Source organism: Nelusetta ayraudi, unplaced genomic scaffold, assembly GCF_046127955.1.
Source record: "Nelusetta ayraudi isolate G7.1 ecotype Tasmania unplaced genomic scaffold, CSIRO-AGI_Nayr_v1 ptg000168l, whole genome shotgun sequence".
NCBI classification, from domain to species: Eukaryota; Metazoa; Chordata; class Actinopteri; order Tetraodontiformes; family Monacanthidae; genus Nelusetta; species Nelusetta ayraudi.
The window spans coordinates 907,501-934,932 of NW_027466218.1; the positions used below are offsets into that span (position 1 = coordinate 907,501).

At 45.7% G+C, this 27,432-nt stretch overlaps 1 protein-coding gene across 2 annotated transcripts in view; it reads left to right on the plus strand.

The window, feature by feature from the left end:
• Nucleotides 1-27,124, plus strand: part of chchd6b (coiled-coil-helix-coiled-coil-helix domain containing 6b) — a 41,986-nt gene extending 14,862 nt beyond the window's left edge. For both annotated transcript variants that reach the window (XM_076014248.1, XM_076014249.1), the window contains 3 exons: nt 5,080-5,150; nt 13,768-13,900; nt 26,784-27,124. In XM_076014248.1, the coding sequence (XP_075870363.1) occupies nt 5,080-5,150; nt 13,768-13,900; nt 26,784-26,807 (228 nt within the window). In that variant the 3' untranslated portion in view covers nt 26,808-27,124. The remainder of the gene's footprint in view (nt 1-5,079; nt 5,151-13,767; nt 13,901-26,783) is intronic.
• The last annotated feature ends 308 nt before the right edge of the window (nt 27,125-27,432 follow it).

Genomic DNA, 27,432 nt, shown 5'->3' on the forward strand with positions numbered 1-27,432 from the left:
GCGCCTCTCCTTCCTCAAGCCTCCGGCTGCAGCCGCCTCAGACCAGCTGAGAGACTCTCCCACACGTCTCCCTCCGTCCAGCAGGGGCCCCGGCAGGCAGCCGGAGGGGGAAGGACCTTATCTAGACCCGAGCAGTCGCACTCCTTTAGGCCTCCGAGAAAAACCTTTTACATAGCCAAGTTAAATGGAAATGGCCGGGGCCGCCGTGCGTACGGCCGAGCGAGCGCCATTCTGGGGCCGAGGCGCTCGCCGGAAGAGACTGATTGGCGGAGGAGTGGAGGGCGCTCTATCTTCCTCGCCGCCAATGCCTCTTCTATCGGCGGCGCCGGCGCTGACCTGCATGCGGATGAGGTGGCGGTGGGGGGACGAGCGGGACTGAGGGCGGGAGATAAAGAGGCCATATGGGCTGTGCATTAAGCAGGCAGTGGATCGCGAGTCGCCGCCGCCGCCGCCGCCCGTCCCCCTTCTTCTCCTCTCCTTCATTTTCCAATCTCGCACTCCATTCATCCAGCGCCTCCTTTCGTCCTGCTTTTTTCACACACACCTGTGGCGGTGCTGGGTTGGCCTTCAAAATAAAAATAAACAACCGGCTCAACTGTGCAGCCTGTGCAGTTTGCAATATTTGGCCTTTACAGTTTCGGTAAAAACTCAATATACTGCCCATAGATACATTAATAAATGTGTATATTCACAGTTCAATAAAAGTAATTTGGTTTTCCAACCCTTAGTTCTTATTTATATGTAAGAATATGCATATAGAAAGGGTCTTGCTCCCGGTTTTTTGGTGTTTAAAAAAACACACACACAAGCTGCAGTTGTAGCTGCTCTTGCACTAAGAATGGATGAACGGTTGGAAGTGATGACGACCTCCTCCACCTGATTATTGTGTTACATGAGATAATCAGTGTCAGTTGTTGTTGTTAAGTACCGCCGTAAACAAAATTACCTCTCTGGCGACATTTCCATTTTTCAATCCGGTCCAATCCAGTTCCATCCAATCACTTCCATTTGGATGTGTTAATAAGTAGACGGGGGGGGGGGACATTAGAAGCAGAATGTAAGAGCATCCAAATTAGGTGTAGAATCGGCTGATAATTGGATTGTGATCTGCACTTGGACCAGCATTCCAGCCACTTCTAATAGACTGAGCTGTGCGTGCGCGTGTGTGTGTCTGTGTGTGTGTGTGTCTGTGTGTGTGTCTGTGTTTTTGGCTCATTACCTGTGTTGCAGAGTCCAGTTAAGGATGAGTAATGATGATGATGTAGCGTCGGTATGAACCCTGTTGAGGCTGCCCACTACTAACACACACAGACACACACACACACACACACACACACACACAAACAGACACACTCACAAATTCATGTGTATGTGCAATGAAAGGCAGCTCTCCATGTTTCCCTCTTCCATGCAGAACATAGGTTCACACACGCACAGAAGTGCCAGGAATGAAGCAGAACTCTGCCTGAAACATATCAGCGCTGGCTCCGCCTCTCCCCTCTCCTCGTATTCTCACCCCCGACACCTCCCGCTCCCCTATTTTTTTTTCTTTTTTTTTTTAGTGAATGCCTCCCTAATCTCTTGCCAGTGTACAGGTGGAGTATATCTGTCTCCTCGCGGCAACACACCCTGCGACTCTGTAAACAAGTCTCAGTTTAAAAATTCACCTCTTTTAATCCCCCCTCCTTGAAAAAAAATTAATCCTGCTCCGTCCAGGCACGGAGCGTGAAACAACCCTCCCCCACCACCTCCCAAAAAATCCCAACAGCACCCCCCCCACCCCTCCTCCCATTCCCGGTCCTCAGCGGCTGGAGGGTGTTCAGGCGGCTGCGCATGCAAGGATCATCTGAGCGCTCAACGTTCACGCACAAACTCAGATTTAGTCACACACCTTGCATGTATGCACGCTTGCGTGCGCACATGCACACGCGCGCGCACACATGTGCATCGGGACTAATCCCCTCGGTGAGGCTCTCCGCCACCCCCACCTCCCCTTCAGTACCTCGCTTCTTTTCCCACACCCACAGTTATCATCCCCCTCTTTTCTGTCTCTCCACACAGGGCTTTTGTCCCTGAGGTTGCAAATGACTGGGAAGAGCTGTGTGTGTGTGTGTGTGTGTGTGTGTGTGTGTGTGTGTGTGTGTGTGTGTGTGTGTGTGTGTGTGTGTGTGTGTGTGTGTGTGTGTGTGTGTGTGTGTGTGTGTGTGTATGCCAGTGATAGTGCCGCCACTTCTCCGGTGTCATGAGAGCCGAGCTGGGGCTGCGGCTCCAAGTCTATTCTGTGCACACACACACACACACACACACACACACGCCCTGGCAACAGCGTCTCCTGGTCCTCCCAAACGTTTTTGACTGGATACGCTGCACCACCTGCCAGTCCAAACACTGTCCTCCTCATTTCCTATTTTTTTATGCTTTTTGTATTATGTATTTATTATGCTTTTGGGATAAGACCGACATGTTGTGCTCGAGCGCACCACCAAGGACAACATTATTGTTTTTTTGCGTTGCGCTGGTATCAGTTTCAAGATTAATTCATGGCAATACACTGGGTTTAATTTGAGTGTTTAATAAGAATCGGCTTGATGAGCAATAAAACAGCCGTTACCATTTTTGGCGCTGTTCTGTAAAGGAACCATCGAGTAGAACTGGTTTCTTTATTCTCTCCGATGTGTGACTTTGTTCACATTTTGAATTTTGTTCAAGGACAGTTGAGTCTTTGCCGCCCCTTCAGACACGCGCGGCGCTCACGGCGTCGCAGGACCGCGTCCTGTCACGGCGCCTCGTTGTCTCTCGCTTGTTTTTGGTAAATGCAAAGTGGTGTTTAAGCCGTTCGGCGTTTCACCGGTGGGAAAACGCGAGCTGCAACAGGAGTCTAATCCTGAAATCCTGACCTGGAAAATCCAATAAAACACAATCAGGACACAAAGCTGGCAGGGGTGGTGTTTACACTGGGATGTTTACGGTGCTTGGGATTTTCTCATCGTGAATTCTCCTGAGAGCCGCGATGGACCTTGGTCACATTAGATAAGAAAAGTCAAATGCACGGGGCGTTAATTACATCCTTGTCGTGGGGCAGCAGCTGAACATTGTTGTTGTGGATCAATTCATCTGTTGATTTACTTTTCAATTAGTCCATCAAATTTTATTTGTAAAGCGCTAAGTCACATCCAAAAAAAGCGCTTTAGTTAAGTGTTTAAACAGATTAAAGAAAACTGTTAATTTTCACTTCTTTATTGAAAACCAGCACTTTATTTTTTAAAGTGTCAGTGCAGAAAATACAGCTGCAGCATCGCGCAGCTTTTAAGAGATTTGCAAAGAATTGAACAAAAGGTTCAGCCCTGGACTGACAGAAAATAACAAGTACAGCAGTCATGCACGTCTATCTCATTCTTCACTCGCATATATTGCAGTAGAGTCTTTTACACTCATCAGAAAAATACCTCCTGTCGCTGTGTGATTAAAGTATTTCCAACGTCCCAGTAAGTGCAAGCAGGGCTTTCGGGGTCAGTTTGGAGTGAGATCTCGTTCTTTTACACACACTTTCCGCTGATCTTCTAGCGCAGCACCTTTGCGCCTGTTGCCCTCCACCCTCTCCTCTCGGTCAATTGTGTCAGCAGAGGGACCACTTGGCACTTAATGGAGGAAAATAAGGACACATTCAGCGCCCTTTTCTTTTCTTTTCTTCTTTTTTTCCATCCCTGCACGCTGCTGCTCCTTTGCTCGAGATCACACCATTCACACCTGCAGGACAGCAGGACCAAAATTGAAACAAAGCATTTGTGCAGTGAGAGTTCAAGGCCCGAGTCACACTGGGTGTCACAATACTGAGTGCCACGGTTGCTGCGAGAGTCTGAGTCTACCAGTCTGACACACACTCACGCACGCACGCACGCACAACACAGCAAACCATATGCGACTGAGTTCGTATTGTATACACGTCGGCAAGACATTGAAAGATCGATGAGCCAATTAAGGAAAGTGAATTAAAGAGTTTCCTGACGCTTAAGATCAAAGAATCATCAGCATTGTTGATGCTCGGGGAGAAACAAAACTCACGACGGTCAAAGCGTCCAAAATGGAAAACACTTTGCTTCCCTCGCTGTGGTTCGGTGAGAGGCGACTTGATTGCACGTACAACAACAGAAATGGTTGTTCAGATGCGTATCTTATTTTCTTAATGACATCAGTTTTAATCATTTAGAGGAGTGAGAATACTGGCAGACAGGATTAAATCAGGAGATTCCTGAGATATGACTTAAGTTTTATTCCTTTTTTTTTGGAAACGCCACCGGATATTCAGATTAAGAGAAACATGTCTGCGAATCAGCGTGAAATAATGAGATATGAAAATGACTGGAGGGCAGCGACGGAGTGGAGGGCCCGGGGGCTGCGGAAGGTATTTGATCCCCCATCTCCCTTCTTTCCCTCGCTCAGTCACTTCAATTATCTCCCTCTCCTATCACCTCATCTCATGGGCGTACTGGGAATAATTAAGTAAAAGCAGGAGCGCCGCGGTTGTTGGCTTAGAATGGTGATTACTGTGCGGCGGCGTGCGACGAGAGGGAGGCGAGGAGGGTGCTTGTTTTGGTCGCATTTTAAATTCATTATTGGTCTCTTTATGGTTATGTGGCTCATGTAACGGATTGGATTTTTTTTTTTGTGTCTCAAATCTGTGGCTGAAAGTGGCTCCCTCTCCTCCGAAAACCTTTCGTTGTCCTTTTTTTTTATGAGTTCTAAGTAATTAACTCCGTGGCCGTTGATTAGCCCAGTGCAGGTGAGCTATATTTTACCTCAGCCACTTCGACTCGAATGTAACGTGTGCAGTGATCGGCAAAACACTTCTTTTTCTCTCTTTTCTTTTTCAGTATCACCATCAGTCGCTGTTTGCAAGCAATATTGCAGATCTCGGATTCATTTTTGACAAAATGCGTCGCTGGTTAATTTGGTGCTTTATGTGCAAGGCCAAACACAAGAAAAAAAAGATATCATCTCCTTCAATGCAAGTGGAGCCTTTGTGAAATGATTTTGACTTGTTTCAAATGTGTCTATTTTTCTCTGCGTCTTCTCCGACAGAACATTGAAAACTACCAGCAGACGGCTGAGCACTTCAGCGAGGCGGCCACTCAGGCTGAGGCTCGTATTCGGTGAGTGATTTGAAATTCCACACTCTGGAAAGTAACTTTAATAGCGTCATACGAATTCCTGATTGATTGAGTCATCATTGATAGCTGTTGTCATTTTGGATGTGTGCAAGATCTATTGTGCCGGGGAAAGAAAGACTTCCTGGCAGATCATAAACATGTTAGAGACTTTATGTTGGGAGAGAGAGAGAGAGAGAGAGAGAGAGAGAGAGAGAGAGAGAGAGAGAGAGAGAGAGAGAGAGAGAGAGAGAGAGAGAGAGAGAGAGAGAGAGAGAGAGAGAGAGAGAGAGAGAGAGAGAGAGAGAGAGAGAGAGAGAGAGAGAGAGAGAGAGAGAGAGAGAGAGGGGTATCAGTCGAACATGGAACCTTTAGAATTACAGTAATGTCGAAACAAAAATTTTCAACTTCCATCATTGCTGAAAACTCAAAAGTAAGAATTCACAAGAAGCAGATCGGTTCCCAGCCGAGTCGGCAAGAGATCAGACCTCACCTCCTGTCAAAAAGCACAAAATCACTTTCATTTTGTACCCGCACACCACCACAATGTGCCAGTCTCTGGCACCTATTATGAGCCATTTATGTTTCCTTTTCCCACGTGCGCGACAATGACTTTCACCAAACATACAAAAACTGCTCTGGGATATCGCAGACCTGTCATTTTCAGCCGTCATTGTTCACATTCTTCACTCTCTGTTTTTTAATCAGCATAACAAAAGCTCTTTTTTTTCTCCACCCTCCTTCCTGCTGTATTGTGCACCAGTAAAATCAGACTGTTGAATCTGAAAGAAAGACGTCAAGTCTGACACCTAAGCAATATATTGCTGGAGCTTTCATGCCAGCAGTGTGAAATGTATCCAGCCTTATCGAATCCATCTCTAATTTTCCTTATCGGAGCTGCTGAACGTTGATGGCGATCCGCTAACGATACATGTAAAGTCTAATCCTCGACCGCGAGCACCTTTCAACATGTTTTTAAGTAAAAATATATAGTTTTGTAATTCAGTTTTTCCTTGGTGTATAGAACGAACTCAGGCACTTCGAGCCGTGTCAATCATAGACAATAGCTGCGTTTTAGCCTTAGAAAACCTAAATATCGCAATAAAAACGGGAAATGGAAACATCTAATTTTCAAAAAAAAAAACCTCTCTTATCGCTAAACGGTTTTGACGCTCTCATGAGGTGTTTTTTTTTTATATACGTATTGATATAGAGCTATATCGCAAAAGTGGAAACACTTTTTCGCATTTACTCATCAATGGGCGTGACGTTCGAGGTCACGTGACCAGTTCGCTTCAAAGGAAAAGGCAAAATGTTCCGTATCTCCATCCTCCTTAAGATTTGAGATTTTACGAGAATTACGGCTTATGTGCTGCACACCGTTCAATAGAAACACCTGCATATCGCAATTGTACACTGTCGAAATTTTCGAAATATCGCTTTTACCTTGCGAAAAACTGTCATGGAAACGCAGCTAATGCAACTTTTACCCAGTACAATTCAGAACTGAGCCGATTCAGGGGTTTGCTGAAGCGCTAAATGAATCTTTAATGTGTTATTTCAGCTACTGCAACTTCCTGTTTCGAAGAAGGGAAACAAAATTACTTAAATTACTCGCTATTATAATTTTTTTTTTTCACCAAATGTTTCCTCAAGTCAGCGGTGCAGCCGGGAGAGCGTGCACTCGAGAGACACAATGAACAAGAGAGCAAAACGTTGAGCCCCGTTGAGTCGGTTTTTATTATCACTGCGCCGCACGGCAGCCGGTGAACGTCTTGTCTCGCCGGGTCCATTGAGTCCGGCCGCGTACAATTACCACCTAAAACCGTGTCCAAATTGTTACATTAGCAGGGATTTTGCTATTGTCCTCTGAGCTGCACCGGCGAGGTTGCAAAGATCACTGCCGCACAAGTTTGCCCGAAGAAGTGCCTTTTGTCCCGTCACAATGGGTTGTCACGCACGCACGCACGCACACACGCGTGCGCCCACACACACGCACACACACGCACTCACGCACTCACGCACACGCTTGCTTCCTCGCTCTTTCTCTGCCACACACGGAGGCACACTTTGTATTCAGGTAGACATGTACTTGTTATGTTCCGTCAGAGTTTGGGCAGTGTTTCATTCTGGTGGGTCACGCTATCATTTCACACTAGACTGGCCACCCAGTAATTATTCCATTTACCTACTGCTGAAGGGATCCGCAGCACTGAGGCTGTGTACGGCACAGCCTGCCACATTATGTTCCGACTGCCTCTTTTTTTTTCCCAGCCTTTTCTCTGCGCATCCGTCGGCAAAAATAATTTTCATATTTTTTGGATGTTCTTATTTCTTTTCTCTTTCCCTCCATTGGTTGTGGCATTACTTGCTTTTTTGTTGTTGTTTTTGTGTTTGTTCTTAGTGTCTTTTCTTGCGGCTTGTCTTGATATTTTTATTGGTTTAAAGTAGAGATAAGGGACGGGTTTTTCCCGTTGTCTTATCTTTTTTTTTTTACTTCGACTCAGCCACCTGCGCCTTTGGAATCCTGGCTCCTCCCTCTGTGGATTGTCAGAGTGTAACAATAGAACTCGTGCACCGAAACGTCAACTAATAATTCTGCAAGCATATTTTTGCATGGTCGAAAATCCTAAAAGAGAAATCCAGCAAGAATAACATGACTAATAAACACTGATTGTGATATTAGTTTCGTACAACATTTCTACAAACTCCTTTTTTTTACTGTTTTCAGTAATAAAAAGAGATTAACATTAGCATATTTATCTGATCGTTTATTTACACCTGCTTACAAAAACGTGATGGCGAGTGATTATAAAACCACCTGGCCAATTCAGCACTTCAAACATCCATCCATTTTCGACGACGCTTTCTTTGGTCCAGCCCAGCTGGTCTCCGCTCTCAACTCAACAATATTCTGGTCTTCACGCAGACGCATTTACGAGAAACCATCCTCACAGCCGTCAAAACCCAGCAGCCCTGCCGCTGTGATGCTCAAAATGAGCAGTCCGCGAAGTGGCTCTTGTCCAATCAGACGGCTCGGTTGGAACAATCTGTCTTGTTGTATGTATGTCAGCTGTAATTTGGTGTGCTGTTCTCAGCGTGAGCATTTCAACCAGTGTAAAAAAAAATATATATATCTTTGCATCCCTCCTCCTCTTCTGATTCTGTCACACAGCAAATATGAAATCTTCTGCACTTGACTGGAAATAGACCTGCTTTCAAAAAAAAAAAAAAAAAAAGTGTCTCGCTGTGTTTTCTAAGACAGCCAAATAACTTGAGATTAAATGTTCAAGCTGGAGATGCCCCTCACTGCTGATAAGGGTGTTTTCTTAACAGCAGGCCAATGTGACGGTCGCCCCCCCGGGAGGCTGCACTCTTTAGGCTGCTCATACCTTCTTTTTTTAGAACACAATTCCCAAGTGGGACTCGGCGAGTGTTAAAATGTTGTCTAGTGCCATTTTTCTCCTCTCCTTGCTCAACTGCATGGAGCACTTTCAAGGAGTCCGTCCATTAACTTTGCCTTGGGGCTACAAGGCTACACGTACTTCCTAAAATACCTCACCTAAGAGACTCACCCGCGTTTCAGCTGAGCTTACACTAAGATATAAAAATCCATTAATCCGCTTTGAAAATCTTGTTTCCCCTCGAAAGTTTGTGCGGAGACGGAACCAAAGTGAACCTCGGGTGGACGTCCCCGAGAGGAGTCGCCGTGCGGTAGCGCTGCGTCGGGAAGCGAGCGCGATTGTCGCGTTCATTGTGTACTACCTGCTACGTATGTGTACGATGTGTGTCATTTTTTTGTGAGTTTGTATGTTTGTAGCATGAAGCCAACTGAAAAGACCTCTGCATCCACCCCACAAGGGGGAGATTCTACCCATTAAAAAGTCAGTGATCGTAATAGTTTATTTCAAACTGGTTTTTTTTCCCCCTGCCGAGAGCCATTACCCTCGAAACTCTTCCCAGCTGTGTGGCAGACAGCATTCCGGACGTTTTTCCCAGATTCAATGACAAATAATATTCACTAAGGGTTTAGGAAACCTTGTTTATCCCTGCCTCTGCACAATTTGGCTGTCTTTTGCACATCAGCTCTGGGTGTTTGTTGTACATCGATTTTTTTGTACTGTTTTTTTAGTGCTGCAACAGTGCAGTTTCCCATCTATCTATCTATCTATCTATCTATCTATCTACATGTCTGTCTGTCTGTCTGTCTAAAGCAAAAAAAAAAATGCACAATGTGGCTTTTGAGTTTTTTCCTAAATCCCCCCCCCCTTTGTTTTTTTTTAAGAAGGGCATTACAAATTGAAGGATTCAAATCTGCATTTGGTATCAAACTGGATGGATTGGTCCAAAAAGCCCTAACGAGCATGCCTAGCCGCAGTGCCACCTATCGACGGAATTCCCCCCCCCCCAGCCCCGACTAAAAAAAGTTATCAACAACGAGACGTCGCACGCAAAAACACGTCGCACGCCGTGCGCTCGTCTCGTTTCCGTAATGTCACCTGTTTTAATAAAACTCTCTCCTTATCCCCTCCCATCTCTCCGCCCACGCATCACCTGCCGAGCCAGTTTGGTGGAGATCAATCAGCCGGGCTAACGGCGCCGATTGTTCTCCTGCGCTCTTTTCTTCCCCGCAGCGCTTCAGCTGTCAGGGGTTTTGACGAGACGGCCTGGGTTGTGTACGTCTTCAGTCTTTGTTGTTGTTGTTGTTGTTGTTGTTACGTAGCTGTTTTTTCTTTGGATGACTTCTCTCTCTCTTTTGAGACTTTTCCAAAGAGTTTTTTTTTAGGTGAAGTTGGGATCAATGTAGCAAAGTTTGTTGGATGACAAGTTTGGGGATTTAAGTGCGGTGCGTCACTTTGCAAAGGTGGGATCAGTGATGGTTGTGACTAGCGGAGTAATCGTCGCTGCCGAGTCGTGGCAGCCCTCAGACGGAGCCTCGCCAGCTCTCCAAACTAAATCTGCAGTTTTCCAAGTGCTTCTCCTGAGGAAAAAAAAAAAAAGAAAGAAGAAGTGAGATTCCTGCCAGGTGAAATGTAACGCTGTGGATGTTATCCGTGTTCCAGCAGCATAAAAGCTGTAGCCTCCAACAATACCAGACTGGGGGCTCTGACGTTGCTTTTGATCTCATTCCAGCCATGACATCTTTGATCCTGGCTCCTTCCTCCCCTCCAGTCAGCATCGTATTAAAAAAAAAAAAAAAAAGAAAAAAAAAGGAAAAACCCAAAACTACAATGCCGTGGCTGCTGCTTTCAAGGAGCCCAAACCCTGGCAAATCCTTGTCATCGTGCGTTAATAAGCAGCGCACGGCAACAAACAACAACAGCAACTTAAGAGCTTGATGGAATAAGACAATGTTTCCTTTTTTTCTCAACACTCTATGCTGCACTGCCGTGCCTTGCGGTGCCGCAGAACTCAAACCACTCGCTGCCAAAGGGAGACAAATAAAATGATGAGAAACCTTTGAGCCTGTAAATGAGAAACAATTTGGGCCTTAGTATCTTGGGCCCCAACTCAGAGCATATTTATTAAAGCGGTCACAGGTTGAAAGGAGAACGGTTCTCCTTCCCAAATCTTGAGAAAGTCGGCCATCACAACGACAGGGTCAACTGATATATATATTTTCTTCTAATAATCACACTCACCTCAAAGGCAGCTGGCGCAGATTAGCAGAGGCAATTTTCTGCTTGAGATTCCATTATGAAAACACTTAGGCTATCAGAAAGTTTCTCTTGTTGAACGGACCAAAAAAGTTTGTCGTAGTTTTTTTTTTTTTTTTTTTCTCTCAATTTGAGCTATATTGAATGTCGCAAGGGCTGTGGATGCCGTTATCTTCCGCTCTTAGTAATTCACATCGCTGACCAATTGCCAGACGCCAAATTCAGACTTACTCATAAATCCGTTAATTCAATCACGGGATTGAAGAGCATGGTAACTGGCTTTCGAAGCGACAATGCAATTACACAAACTTTAAACCTGCCGCCTGGCCACGGCAGCTTTTGGTAAACTGACCTTGGCTAATCCATTCCATTCAATCTCGTGCGGACACTCTTTATTTTATTTCAGTCAGACTCATTCGACCCTGAAGCCCAGACTCTGCTTGAAAGGATTTGAAGGGGTTTATTGTAACACAACCTCAGATGTGTGTGGCTCATCAGCTTCATAAAAGGGCCACCGATAGCCAAGGAAGCCGGTGAAAATCAAATTAGTTGCGCAGGTAACCAATTAATGATGAACCACAACGCTCAAAAAAAGAAAATACAACTTGTAATAATAGAAAAAGAGACAAATGCTTAAAATAAAGCACAACGTAGTGAGATAGTTGAGAGTTTACCAGCAGGACATTGTCAAAAACAATAACATATGGATAACAGGCATGTTCTTCATTTTTTGAGACAGTGTGCAGGTGTCGTTAATATTAAAGAGTTCAAAAAATAACAATCTTGAAATCCCGTATTGATCGATTACATTTCCATCCATAGGATTCTAAAGAAAAATCTACAATCCCATTTCCCTTCCTTTTTTGCTATTTTAAGTTTAAGAATCAGATTTTTTTCAAATTGTTAAACCTGATTCAAGAATCTAATAAAAAAAAAAAAAAGAGAGAGAAACAAAAACGTATACTCGATCGATCGCAGGTCTACAAAGCAGTGTGTATCGGTCAGCAGCCAAGCTACACCAACTTTACACAACAATCACATTTTCCTCCGTGCCAGCAATCGCAGAGCGGCCAAGTTGCCACGGGTTACGGTCCGTCCACGCCAGTGGAGGCGCCGCCACCCATTGTAACGCGCCGCTGTTCTCCCTCTGCCTCCGTCCGTCTGGCCTTCCCTCTCTCAGGTTGCCTTCACGGCTTCATTTCATGAATATTCTCTCTGCAAGTGATTTATTTAATCTTGTCGCTTCACCCTTCACTGCACACACACACGCACACACACACACACACACGTACTTGCTAAGACACACACACACTTTCTCAGACTGCGCACTGCGCTTACTGGTGCTGAGGAATCTTTTTATGAGTATGGTTCATCTGGTGAGTATGGTTTGTCCAACACACACACACACACACACACACACACACCTTACACTTACAAAGCCTCAACACACATTTTGCTTTGTTTTGCAAGCATTATTGTGTCAGTGCTGTTAGAGTTGCCATATGGGCAGGGTGTTTGTGTTTGTGTGATCTAGAATTTGGCTGCAGACACTCAGCAGCCATGTTATCCGGTGAAATGTTAATGTGCTAGTTGGCGCAAATAGCTGCGTCAGCCAATCACATGACAGCAACTCAGTAGCCACTAGTTGCCACCATGGTCTGCAGAACAAGCACCTTCTTGAGTCAAACTAAGAACATAAAAACATGATTTTCATGTGTATCAGCATGACTGAGCCACTTCTGGAGAAGTTGACTTTAGAAGTTGACTGTAGAAGTTGACTTTAGAAGGTGACTTTAGTGTAGAGCACACAAAATTTCAGTAAACTCCATTCTCTGAAAGTTCCCTGGAAACAAATTCTGATGTTGAAGTTTCAGTCCTAAAGTTTAAAATAAATTCTTTTGGATGCATTTTTTGTCCAATAGGTGAAAAATGTAATCTGCTAGTACATGGCAGTCATTTGGTATGATAGAATCACCCTGAACGACTACGAAATGGAAGCTAAAGGTTGCATTGCATCTGTCAAATTATCCTAATTGTCCATGTTGTGATACTGTATCTTTTTTTCTGTTTCTTTCATTCTAGTTTAGCTCGTCTGAGCAATATTACTTATCTGTTCTCTTTCTTTTTTTTTTTGTCTTTGTGTTCTGTTATTTTAGTCGCCTCTTCCGCTCCGTTCTCACTAATTCGGCCCCCACCTGCGTTCTGGTCTCATACTTTTCGTTTCGTGTTTAGTTCAGTTTCTGTCGTCGGTGGACTGTGCGTTGGTATGAGACCTTGGACAGGATGCAGTACTGTGAATAACAAGCAGGCATGTGTGTGTGTGTGTGTGTGTGTGTGTGTGTGTGTGTGTGTGTGTGTGTGTGTGTGTGTGTGTGTGTGTGTGTGTGTGTGTGTGTGTGTGTGTGTGTGTGTGTGTACATATCCATATTGCAATCCTCCTCTGGTTATGGGCTCTGTCACAGTGGCGAGTAAATTACTGCAAGCAACAGAGCACTCAAGGATTACCCTCATGTAGGATTAGCATAGTCTACCTGCTACTGCCCGTGTGTGTGTGTGTGTGTGGAAGTGATTATATTTCTTTGTCTACACACGTGTGCTTATGTGGGAGTAAGATGAAGAAAAAACTTTGATTCCTAAGCTGCTTTGTCACTGTTTTATTTATTCATCTTTATTTATTTATCTTTTTTTTCCCTCTTACTTCACCTTGAAGAGTTTGAAACTATCTCAGCTCTGTCATGTGAATCCAAAACAAGTCAAAGACAACTTCTGTTTGCTTGTTTGTTTTTTAATGTGACTCCTCATAAAATCTGACACACAACAGAAATGTTTGGACGGGCTGTTTTTACAGCTCGAACCAGTCTCCGCTTTTGGAGTTGATTTATTTGATCAACTCGTGACCAAACTTGATGCAGAATCTCCAATTTTCTGTCCTGAGCCGTCACTCTGCCTTGTGTTTCCTTGTCCAGACCCCGTCACACCGGGCCGCTGTGTACTGAGCTGCAGGCGAAGGTGTTCCAGTGCTACACAGAGAACCCACAGCAGACCTTGCTCTGCTCCAGCCTGGCCAGGCAGTACATGGCTTGTGTCCAGCAAGCCAAGGTAAGCCAGGAAAGGAGTCCAGAATGTGTCGTTGACAACGCAGATGATTTGTCGACATTTAGGAAAACACAAGTGACAAAACTTGGTGCAATTCTGTGGGCGTGAAAGAGCAAAGCAGTGGTCGCTCTACCTCGCTCTCTTTGCATCAAAGTAACTGGAAAATTATGGTAAAAAAAAAAAAAAAATGTGGCAAAGACCCTGCTCGTGTCTACAATAAAGGTTCGATTAGATAAAAGTGTGACACTCTGTTTCAAGAATCGCTCTTTAAAAGCATTGCATTTAGGGTGAACGCTCGCATCGCTCAAATAAACCAACGAAGAAGAACAGTGGATGAGGTATCCAGGTTTGTGTGTGCAGGCCACCGTAGTTCCCTGGCAAACTGGAGAGAGGGAGGGTGAGAGGGTGAGCGCTGCAATCTGAAAATGTAATGCCGCTGTTTCGTCTCAAAATCTTCAGATATTACACACTTCACCTTTAAGAGAAGCCTAAACGTCCGCAAGCGTTATTACACAACCTATCTCAGGAATGAAGCACTGAGTGAAGTTTTACTGTCTTTATTGTTACTTAGCACGTGCCCAAAATCTCGCTGATAGCTACATAAGAGCCATCGTCTAATCCTAAGACTCATCAATCGATGAGTCGATTAATCGCTGTGATAACCAGTCACTTAGCGGACCCTAAAAATAGCTTCTAAGCGTAAACCTAAAGTGTAGATTACGATGATTTATTAGTGTGTTGTAACATGGTGTAGTGTGTGGGTGGCGACAGGTGGGACTTTCAATTAGCTCCCGCACTCTGTTTCCTTTAATTAACACTTCTCGCACATTTCTCTGGAGTGGGGGAAAAAAAAAAAAAAAAAAAAAAAATAGCCAGAGTGCCGGAGGAAAAGGCCCCGCCCTCCCCCCCCACCGCGCCTTAAAGATAAATGTTTAAATTAGCTCCCGGCTTTTCTAAAGACGACAGAAGGATGGTAGTTAATTAGCTGGACCTGGAAGGAGCCCGAGTGCGACACCGACGGCGGAACAAAACGGTGACATCACAAGTAATCCTTTCATTTCCTCACTTCCAAATCAGTCGACTTCTAAGGATCGCTATCGGCCCGATGGTTACTTTGACACTTCAGAGAGGGGCGCTAAATCAATGAGACATGCTTATTGAGCAGATTTATAAGTCGCCCGGCTTGTTTGGGAACTTTCTGATGGGAAGATTACTCCGTTATTAGCGTATTAAAATCGGTTTTGGCATTCAGCCTCTTTGAAATGCTTTCTGCCTTCTGCTGATGCTCTCGCAAATAGTGTTCAGGCCCTCCGCTTATCTACAAAGTGCTTATTTTATGCAATTTCTCCCTCCAAAAAAGGAAAAAAAAAAAAAAACAATTATGAATGGGGCAATTTGCACATTATTATCATGACAAAATGCACTGATACGGCTCCAAAGTAGATAAAAGGCACAAAACAACAATTGGTGAATCTGGCAGTCGGAGCGGTCGATAAAAGCAAAGCAAGGGCTCACAATAAAAGCAATCAAGCTTTTTAAACTGGTTCAAAAGATCCATTTGCCAGTGGCATGAAGCTCTTTGGGAAACGGGATTTTGTTTTTGTGTGTGATTGTTGTTTTCTGCAAGCACGTGTAAATGAAGACTAATGTGCGGCGTAAAGGCAGGCTGCTAGTTTTTATTTATTTTGTTTTTTTGCTTGTTTTTTTTTTTTCCCAGGCACTTGTTTATTTCACATTTAATCCGGCACATTCTTGTCAAGAGCCAGTGTGGAGGAAAGTCATAAAAAAAAGAAGCGTAGAGAGTGCGGCACGAAGGAACAAAAGGCGCATACGTGACAAAGAAAAGCTTCACTTTCTGTCTGAAGCTTGAAAACTGTGTGATTCAAATATGCTTAAAGCAGAAAATTCCGTGACTGGGGATATAAATATGAACCTTTGACGTATAAATACGTATTTGATGTATAAATATAAACCTCTGACAAACTTAAGCACAGCAACTGCATAACAACTGAGCTCGTTCCGCCCACATTTGTGGCTTCTTTCTGCTGCTGTATGAACACAAACGTGTCCACAGCGACACTTTCAAAGCGCGCCCGCTCTCTCCCTGCCCCCGTTCAATGTAACAGGAAGTTTTTTTTTCTCTCTTTTTAAAGAAGTCTTTAAAACTTCTTTAAAAAAAAAAATAAATAAAAATACATGGAGTTTCTGGGCAAATGTCACAGCATTGATCGGCACATGAAGACGCGCACAAAACTGTAGATAAGGTATACGCGCCATTTTAATTCCACGCCACCCGAGCTGAGCCGTCTCACTTTCCCACTTTGGCCTTTAAGGACGGCAGCCGCTCGCCTGCAGACTTTACAGGAGGAGCGTCCTCGATGTGCATCTCCTCCTCCCCTCACCTTTCCCTCGCCAGGATAATCTAACAGAGATGGAATCTTGCCTTTTCATGATCAACCTGTCTGCTGCTTTTTTTTTTTCTTTTTTTTTCTTTTTTTTTTAGAGACGTTGGGATTTTCACAATGACCTTTAAGACTCCAAAGAGTTTCATCCGTCGCTCAGACGTAATAAGGCACTTCTATCTTTTTCGGAGAGAGTGAGGGCAGAAATGTGTAAACTTAACGTACGAGGCGCCAACGTTGCAGCCGCTGGGGTTCCCAAACGTCGCGCGTCTTCTACACTTCTTCAGTGACGTCCTTCCGTTCCTCTTCTCGTTATGCTTCTTCCCCCGTTTCTACTCTATACGTGTTTATGTGGCTGCGTAATGGGCCTTTTTCGTGACCCTTCATCGCACGCTTTGTCTTACCCGCCAGTCACTTCCTCCTCCAGTCACACGGCGAAAAGCTCGGCGCACACTTCAGATGCGGCCACTTGGCCGGATCGATCCGCGGCTTCATCTCAAATACATTTAACACACAAAAAAATGTGAATTCAATGTAATCCGCCATCGACCGAAACATTCTTTGGTCCCTCAGCGCTCAGGAAACTCCAGCAAATGAAATGAAATGAAATGAAGAGACAGACATCCAACTGTTTTGTCATCACATTTTCATGCTCAATAATCTGGCATGAACCCAATTAAGGTCGTATTCCAAATTAGACAAATCACCTTTCTGTGATAAGCCTTTGTCCAAGGTTATACTTTGTTAAAACACATTTTTGAAGATATGTGTTGCATACAGATATAAATATATAGTTTTTTTTCATCACATTTACGCCTTTTTTTTTCTTATTGGATGACCTCATCATATTGTTGAGCAGTTTCTCTGTCATCTGGCGCATTAAAACACAATATGAACTGACAAAAATGAAAATAATAATAGGCCTTAAATTGGAGTATAATAAATGACCCAACATCAACCTGCATTTGTAGTGAACCTCACACACAATAAGGTGAATTCAAAGCAAGAAGCCAAAATCTCCAATGCAAATTCTCAGTGAAGCTCCCGGGACAGCTTGAATAGCATGCTAACGCTAACGACTGTCGTGGTGTGCGTGTCTTTGTGCTCGTCATCAACCTGAGTTGTAGGCTATCTGAGGAAACACAGTGAGGGAATCGAACGCAGCGTGAAAGAAATGAGACTTGGACACGTGACACGAGTTGTATCGGCGCCGCTGACCCAACTCGTGCACGTCGGCGGTGATTCAGAATACGGCAATTATCTTGCAAATGATCCACATGGCTGCTCTGCATGTTTCACCGTGTCCTCAGTATTTATAGAGATGCAGCGTGCAGCGTCACAAATGAAACATGGCTTGTAATGTTGCAGCCTCCACGCAAAGGAGCGAGCAGGAGGGTCCAGAGACTCGCTGCTGGTGCATCAGATCTAACAGGCAGCGTGGCTTCTGCTTAAAGGGGCAGTACGCTGCATTATTGGATCTGAAGGTAATAAAAAAGTCCTGTATGTGCAGCTCCAGTGGTGTTATTCCATCTGGGGCAGAGGTCACATGACACCGCCTCTCTATCCGTTGATTCTGAACTCTTCCTGTCCTTCTGTCGCTCAAAGCTGGGCCAGGCACACATGCACGTTAGCGCATGTGAAACTCCACCTCCTCTTGCCCGTCAGAACTGTTGCACTCGCACCGTTATAAATACAGAGCAAGCAACGTACCGCAACTTCAGAAAACGCATGCAAATTCATGCAAAGCTCCGAGTGGACGCTAACGCTAAAGCTGAAATGATTCACACGCTCGCATCGTCACCCGCCATTTTCCTTGCCTGCGCATTCCAGACCGCAGGAGTCTCCCTGTTCTGGTGAACATGCTGTGCTCGCCAGCGCCCTCTAGCGGCAGAAAATCGCATCTTGGCCTCGGTGAAAGTTTTCAGCCGGCTTGCGCCTCAGGTGGGGGAAGGCAGCGGATTGTGAAAAGAAACTTTGTACAATTCAGCACAAAAGGCTTCTCAGCGTAAAAACACGTTGTCTCAACAAAAAGCTGAATTTCTTTCTTTCTTTTTCTTTCCAGAGCAGAGGGCAGTTGTCTTCAAACTCCCCGGCAAAATAAAGTGGCTGCTCACGGGCAGATAAAATAGCTATTGAGTCAGAAAAAAGACGCATGATGTCGGGGGGGTTGTGGAGGGTGGGGGTAACAGTAATTTTTCAGCTCTGCTTGACAAAAGCGCGACTGCTCAATAGACGGCGGATCATCGAGCTCTCGACAGCCTAAAAGCTCCGCCGCCTTTTGTTATCGCCGCGTGCGCCGCCAGTGTTTTCCCAAGCAGATGCATTCCTCTCCGTGATTCAAGGGACAGGACGGCATTTTTACGCCACTAATCTTGGTCTGACGCTGATACCCCGCGGCTCTCGTTCTCTCTCTCCCTCTCTCTCTCTCTCTCGGTCGGTCGGTCCGTTTTTCTCTTTTTGTCTCGTTCTGTTGGCGGAGCTCGATGCCTATCGAAGGTTCGCCTCAAACTGGTTTATCTTCCTTTTTTTTCTTTTTTTTTTGAGGGAGGTTGGGGGGCGGGGGGGGGCGCGGTTACGAGCCACATCGGTCCTGCCGCTTTCGTGACCGTCTGAGAATTTATTCACTTATTTTAACCTCCCTCCCCCTCCACACACACACGCACACACACACACACACACTTTTTTGTCGGGCCTGTCTGTTTGTCAATCAATCTGGAGTGAATCCAGCGGCGCTGCTTATCAGTTCTCCCCCTGCCAGCGTCTTCATCTCAACACATCTATCTGGCTCCCCGCGTCTCCCGCTTGAAGTCGGCCCAGCTCGCTATCTGCAGTGGCCCAGCGGTTCCTCCCGCGTCACTCAAACGCCTCCTTTTTCACGCGGCATGAGTCACATACGTGCACCTCCCTTACTCCTCCTCCTCCTCCCCCTCCTCAGGACGTGGCCTTGCACCTTCTTGGCCATCACTCCCACCTTCTGTCACTGGATGGCCATTGTCGTGTGTGTGTGTGTGTGTGTGTGTGTGTGTGTGTGTGTGTGTGTGTGTGTGTGTGTGTGTGTATGTGTGTGTGTGTGTGTGTGTGTGTGTGTGTGTGCGTGTGTGTGTGTGTGTGTGTGTGCGTGTGTGTGTGTGTGTGCGTGTGCGTGCGTGCCCGTAAATGTCAACTCACTAAGACCTTGTGTTGCCCTGAACCTCTGTGGGTTTTTTTTTTATTGTGCTTTTTTCCACCCTGACATTTGACTTTATCTCACACTTTGTTTGTGCCCATTGTCATTGTTAGATTTTTTAAAAAAAATATATATTCTGCAACTGCACCCCCTCCCAGCTCCCCTGGCTCCCCCAAGAGCATTTTTTTCAAGCCCACCGTTGGCCTCCAAACGCAGCTCTCCTCCAAAGTCACGCTAAAGAACAAACCGCACTCCAAAACCATTTAAAATAAATAAATTCCCAGAATGATAATGCCAGACCCGTACTGCACTGCTGTGCTCGCAGAGTGTGTGTGTGTGTGTGTGTGTGTGTGTGTGTGTGTGTGTGTGTGTGTGTGTGTGTGTGTGTGTGTGTGTGTGTGTGTGTGTGTGTGTGTGTGTGTGTGTTCCACCTACTTAACCCACTTGAACCCTCAGTAGGTCCTTAAATGCAGCGTTTGCCTTCACGGGTCGGGTCTGAAGGAGCGAGCGCTGCTCTCCTCCTGCCTTAATTACACAGGCTTAAGGTTGGAGAACAACAACAAGGGTTTTCCTTCTGGCCCCGAGCGGGACAGAAATGCTCCTTTGTGCTGCTAAGACTGTGAACTTGTGAACTTCATGTAATGTGAACCTGCGGACAACTGGAGGAGAGAAAGGAAAAATATATTAGTGATGGGCATTTCTACTACCGCTGGTTTAGTTGAGTTCCAAGGTTCCAAACTGGAAATGTTTGTTTCTATCTGGGTTTGTGTTATGTTTGGAATTTCTGTCACTCTTTTCCGATGCAATACTCCAAACCGTGGTTGGAGGGCGATGGAAACCAGCATCACCCACCAGTAAGATAGAATTGTTCCTCTTTCTTTGACCTATTTCCAGCAGTAGTTTTCTTTTCCTGTCCAATGTAGTGGCAGCCCACAAAGGAAATGTTCACGCCTTCATTATCAAGGAAAAATAACCAAAGGTCTCGATTGAACCGTGCCAATCTTTGCCGCACTGTTATAATTCACGTTAGCAGGGTTTTTTGTTTTTTTTTTTTTCCGGCACTTCTGCCAAAAATCCAGACATCTTCACCTGGTTAGTTTCCCGAAGACGAGAGCCTTGATTGACAGGAGGAAAGGAACGACGTCAGTTCACGCAAAGCAGGAAAAAAAAAAAAAAACAACAACGACGGTTTGGAATGAGAGTCTTTGTGGCCGGAATTAAAGTGGAATAGGACGGTGGCTGTCACTGGGAGAAAGGGGTGGAAACTGATGAAAGAGAGGAGAAGTCAGGGAGAAAGAGGCTTAAGAGCGGCTGCCAGCAAAGAAGGGTTAATAGAAAACTGTAAGAGGGAGATACAGCAGCAGCGACTGGCTGATGGAAGGAATAGAGAGCATGAACAAACAGACAAGAAGAGGTTTCTGTCAGCAGGAAGGATGAGCCCACGGTAGAAATTATTGAGGGGTGGGGTGGGTGGTGCTGGAGGTGGGTGGGGAGGAGGTGGGTGGGGAGGCCCCGTCACTCACGACTGGAGGAGACGAAGCACAAGGCCAAAAAAAAAAGGCCAGATTCCAAGACTGTAGTGGAGGGGAAATAGGGAAAACATGAAAGTGTGTGTGTGTGTGTGTGTGTGTGTGTGTGTGTGTGTGTGCGCGCGTACACCTGCGCTGCATGTGTGTGTGTGCGTGCACGCTCGTGCTGCATGGCTATCAGGACTTGCAGGTGTTGAGCCCCACTGTGAGCTTTAGCCTGCCTGCTAACTTTAATCTGATAACAGAGCCACTGTTCAGCAGCAGTCTGGTGTACACACGCACACACACACACACACACACACACATACACAGTCATTCATTACAGATTACATTCATTATGGAATACTATCACACTTTCTGTTCTTTAACCTGTGTTAAATTAAAATCCAATGTTATTTATATTCTAATACAGTTCACTCCAGAGGTTCTTGATGAAACTATCATTTATCATTTCACAATATGACAGTCACACACTCACACACTCTCTCACACACACATATGCACGGTCATAATAGGAGAAACATTTATTACTAATATTTGTCATATGAGAAGCTTCCAACAACGGGAACGAAGCCAATTCAGAATTTGGTTTTGCACAAATTTACCAATTCTGCCCTCCTTTGTCTTTTCCCGTTCATAAATCAAAACCCTGGAGCTTCTTTTGCATCGGTTACCTCCACGACATTCGAGTTGTTCAGCCGCCATGTGAAGATAAAGAGTGACTCTCAGCCCTGCGCCTTCACATGGACCAGCACGGTTTCAGATCCCTTTTTTTTTTATCCCTCTCACTCTTCCTCTCCTCCTGCTCTCCTGGCATCCATCACCTCAGGGCGACCTCCATCCCAGGGCTCAGGCCGCGAGAGATTAGCCGTTCCCTCTCGAGTGCCGCCTCCTCCTCCTCCTCCTCCGAGTCTCTTTGTCTCTCTCCCGCTCAAATCCATACGGCACTCCATCAGCATCCAGCTAAACACTTCGTCCACGCTGCCTGGCTCCGCAGAGCGCCGCCTCGCCAACATGTGATCGATCTGCTCCCTGCTGGGATCCAGCTGCCGCGTGTCTCACTTCATTTGGATACAGACAAGGTGCTGGAGGAGTAAGGGGGGGTGGTGGGGGGGGGGGAGGAAGAAAAAAAAAGGAAAGTCTTGACAAAGAGCTCGCTCGGCGTGACGACCGAGGCGTCTCGTCTCTTGAATGGAATGAGAAAGTCAATACGGCCATTATCGTTACATTGTCAATTTTGTCTTTGGTTAACGTGCGCACTCGTTTTCAGTGCAGTCATTTTTCCCGATTACTCACGGCAGAGGCGAGTCCCCGTGTCTTCAACGATCCGTTCAAAGATTTATCCCTCGGCAGGGAGGAGTGAGAATTTCAAAGGCAGAAAAATCGCAAAAGAATCGCGACAGAAATAAAATCAGCCTCTTGATCTTGGCTTCATTTTCACTGTTGAAATCTGAATTTGATGTATCTTAAAGATTCTGAAAACAAATAAATAAAACAGTAGTTTAAATAGAGGGTAAATGGCCATTCAAATGCTCATGTAAATTGCACTTTGTGCTGTAGACAAATTTACAAACTTCAAACTATCCATCAATCCATTTCCTGTCACCTCTTGTCCTGCACTCAGGGTGTCAGAGCTGCTGGAGTCTGTCCCAGCTGTCTCAGGGTGAAGGCACGGTCACACACACACACACACACACACACACACACACACACACACACACACACACACACACACACACACACAACAAGTGTTGCTACTTGGCCTAATGTTAGTGTCCAACATGCAAACTCTGCACTGCCTGGCCTCCGGGCCCGGGAATTGAACCCGTGGCCTTCTTGCCGTGAGCCGACAGTGCAGTCACTGCACTGGCGTGTTGCATCAGTATGTACTTACTGTGACTGCGAGCAGTGGTCACAGTGGAGTCTCTGGGTGATCCGTTTAACCGATGCTGCGTGTGGCAGAAAACCACATCAGCGTCAAAAGATCTCGATCTGAACCAGCAGAACCGCCTGCAGGGGATCCAAACTAACTCTCCCTCTGTTTCACGGCCGCAGTAACCTCACAGATGCAGAACCCAGATATATATATATATATATATATATATATATATATATTTTATTATTATTTTTTTATTTTGCACGTGATGTGGTAGGTTTAAATCGACAAACTTGTCCTCTCAGACCTCAGTGCCAGCAGATACAAATCGTTGATTGCTGCTTTAACAGCAATTTAATTGGACTAAAGAAAAACAGGAGCCGTGACTGAAACAACAGTCCACGTGCTCAGAGTCCTGAGACTCTGAGGAGTCCTGCTGGACTGACGGACTGATTAACCGTCGGACTGACGGCCTAATCAGAGAAAACCTGTGTGTGTGTGTGTGTGTGTGTGTGTGTGTGTGTGTGTGTGTGTGTGTGTTTATAAGGCGGCTGATTGACGTTTCCTGCCTGGCAACTGTCTCTGCTCCTCGGCAGAGAGCGAGAAGGAGCTGAGCGCTGTTAGCGCTGAGCGGTGGAGACAAGTATCGATTTTCTACTCGTCTATTATTTTTGTTTTTCACCGAAAAAGGAGCGAGCGAGCCGAGCGCACGTTATTCTTTTTTGTTTTTTTCGCCCTGCGTGCCTCGGCACCATCTCCTCCTATCGGAGCCGCCTTTTGTGCATCTTCTTGCGCGTCTGTACGTTGCCCATTAGCCCAGGAGTGGATGTAAAACACGGCCGGCGCCGGCTCACTGCTGCTGTCGCTCACAATCGATTTGGCGGACGAGCGGCGCAGCAGTCGACCGTCTCTGAACGCTGCACACTAATTGGATGGAAACTGGCAGATGACACAAACATGCTTTCTTTGTTTTTTCTTCTCCCTCTTCTTCTTTTTCTTCTTTTTTTTCTTCTGAACGTTGTTTGCGAACTGACGACAAGTCGCACGGGGCTTCCTCAAAGCCCTCTGTAACAAGGAAATTATGTAAAATGTTAAGTAAAGGAGTCGAGTTCAGCAAATATTCTCTATATTTGCCTTTTCTTGACTGTTTCTTTACAGTTACTACAGTTGTCAAACGTGCCTCGAGTTAGAGGTGTTCTAACAAATCACAATGAGCACTGATTCAAAGATTTAAAGGCGGCACATTTTATGAGTCATTTATTTACCGACGACTCAGTCCAACTATGAACACATCGTACAGGCAATGAGGGCTTTAAGAAAACTCAGAGCTATTGTGTCAGCAGAGATGAATGTGTTCTGTCATCCGTGGCGTTTCTAGCCAACTGGCTGTCCAAGCTTTTGACTGGTAGTGTATGTATAAACATATAGACTGAATTGCAATGATAACAACATATCCAAGAGAATTTTAAAAAAAAGGGGGGGAGGGGGGATTACACCTCCACCAGGGGGCGCCCTATGCAACAGGATAAGTTAGGTATGCTTAGATAGCCCCTGCGTGTCAGCAGTGTAATTGGAAACACTGTGTCAAAAGTGCTGCAGAAATAAAAAAAAACACCTCAATCTTTGCCAGGTGAGGCAAAGACTGCAGTGCAGATTCTCAGCACTATAAAATATATACAAAATTCAGTGTCAAGCTTCCTGAGCTGTACGAGTGTTTGGAAATTTTGCTGCATACAAAAAAAAAAAAAGCCTCAAATTATCCGAGTGTGGACGGCGACGGTCCAGACGTTGGACCCTTGGCAGCTCTGTGAGCAGTGGCTCAGTTTGAAATTCAACACCTTCCTTCATGCAACACGCATGAGAGATAATGTCCCATCATCCTGCAGCGGGAGCGCGGCAACGCCTACCGCAGCAGCCTGCATTTAGACCGACGTGCGCAAAAAAAAAAATTCCTGCACACACACACACACACACTCACACACACACAATAGGAGAGCGTGGCCAGCTCCTCTCAAGTATCGGGGCTTTGGTGCGTCCTCCTTTATGGTTGGGGGATGTGAGTGGAAGAGTAAAAGCTAAAATCCCCTTGTCACATTTTCTGCTCATCTCCAATTCAGTGGCGCAGGCTTGCGATGCCCTCGGATGCACTTGGCGCTTGAGCAGCTAACCTGCCCGTCGGCGTGTCTGTCTGCCAGCCAAGCACCGGGGTGGTTAGCATGCCAACTAGCCCACCCAGCAGCCACCAGCTAATGCTCCGCTAACCCCCGGGTCGCCCCGTGTTTATTTTAATTTTTGACACTCGCTGTGAGCCGCATGCATAAGCAGCGGCCTCATTCCTTCTCTTCTTCTTACTGCCCTTAAAACTTTATGTAGGAACACACCCGGCAGAGCCTTCCACCGTTGTTGTTTTTAGTCTCTGAACCCACTGGGGAACCGGACCCAAATCAATCAATCAAGCAATCGACAAGCTGGACGACGAGGCAGCCAATCAGCCTCGTTGTACAATGCCAATTCCCAACAGGACGTCACATTATTATTTGTTATTAACGTTTGAACATGCATTCACAAAGAGGCAACGTCCCCCCGTCCCCCACCCCCCCCGTGAGCCGACACTTGGCAGCTGTTCAGAGAAATACAGCACTGCAATTCAGTCGACCCCGGTTACATTACTCAAAGGTTAAGTGTGTGATAGCTGGAGCTTCTTAGAGGAAACAGAGACCATCGAGTGCTTACGTTTTATTTTGCAATGCTCTTTCACTCACCCTCCCTCTCCTGGGCTTGCCAGGGAACTACAGTGGCCTGCGCACCCAAACCTGGATACCTCATCCACCTTCTTCTTCGTTGCTTTATGGCGGTTCAAGATAGCTGTTAACTGGGAGCAAGACCCTTTTTTTGCTCTGTGTGTGTTCTTATATATATAAATAAGACCCGTTGTTAGGGTAGGAATACCTAATGGCTTTTATTGTGCTGCGAGTTTACACTTTTGTGAATGTTTTTATGGGAAGTATATTAAGCTTTTACTCATGTAAAACTTGTAAATCAGGCCAGATTTTACACACTGGACTTTTGCGGGTGTTTCATTTGTGTTCTTTGTGATTTTCTCTGATCAGCTTATAGGATCAACTGACAAACGGGATCGGTCATCCAAGATCCAAACTTTGAAATTTGTCCAAATACACTTCAGGCCCCAAAACGACAGCGGGACACTAAAGTCATCACGCATTGATTTTATCCATTTTTATCCTATTTTCCTTTTGCTTTACCCTTTTGGAGCTGTCCACGGTCTTCCTCGCGGCTTATGTCCGCTTGTTGTCCCCTCCCTCCCTCCCTCCCCCTTAACACTAAGGGCGGCTGCTATGGCAACAGTGCAGACTCCCGGTAAGCCAGCAGAAGACGGTGCTGTTGGATTTTAAGGTGGAGTTCAGGGAGCGAATGACAGCACGCGACTCAAGACGAGGAAATAATACAAAAAACTGTGGGGAGGCCATCGGCTGGACGCCGTGCTCGGCGCTTACTCAGCAGTGCCAAATAGCCCTGAAATACGTAGAAACCAGCCGTGTGTATTTATGTTAGACTTTTTTCTTCTGATTTATTTTATTCACTATCAACCTATATCATCAACGTAAACGCTCTTAGCCATTTACATCACTAAGTTTTGCATCATTTCCTCTTAAAATTAGATTAGTGTTATTATTGATTTGAAGAATTGGAGAATCCTGTTTGAATAGCGTGAGCGATGCTTCACTGTGTTTTATTTTGTGTGATTTTGAGTTTCCCCCACAATGCCTCTGGACTTTTTTGCAACTTTCCTCTCCAGCGATGAAAATGCATATTCTGATGTTCTCTCTCCCTCCCTCCCTCCCTCCCTCTCTCTCCCCCCGCCCCCCCCCCCACCTTGTTTTTCTCTTTCCAGAGCTCGCTGACAAATCACGGCTGAGACGCCCCGAAAAAAGAGAGAGAGAGAGCGACGGAGGAGAGAGAGAGAGAGCGCGTGTCAAATCCGTCCATTTCTCGCCTCCCTCTGTCCTTCTGTCTCCTCTCACACATCCATTTATTTCTCCACCATCACTGTACTGACCCCCCCCCCCCCCCCCTCCAATCTCCTCTCCCTTCAACTCTTTTTGCTTTTTGAGTGTATTATCTTGACATGTCACTCCAGAGTGTTACGACATGTTGATTTATTATCAAGTTGCGCCGGCACACCCCCCCCCCGGCCGCCGCCCCAATAAACCGCAGTTGATCCGGTGGAAATGAGACTGCAGTGTGTGTCCTTTGGCGTGTGTGTGTGTGTGTGTGTGTGTGTGTGTGTGTGTGTGTGTGTGTGTGTGTGTGTGTGTGTGTGTGTGTGTGTGTGTGTGTGTGTGTGTGTGACCACTCGTGTGTGTCCCTTGCATGGATGTGTTCTAAGAACTGAATACCAGACTTGACGTGAGGATTCTTTTCCAGTGGCCACTCGAGGTACTGCAACTAAAAACCCACATACAAATGAAAAATCATTCTGCCACAGACCGCAATATAAAAATAAACGTCTGAAAGGACGACGTCGGAGATTTTTAAGTCCT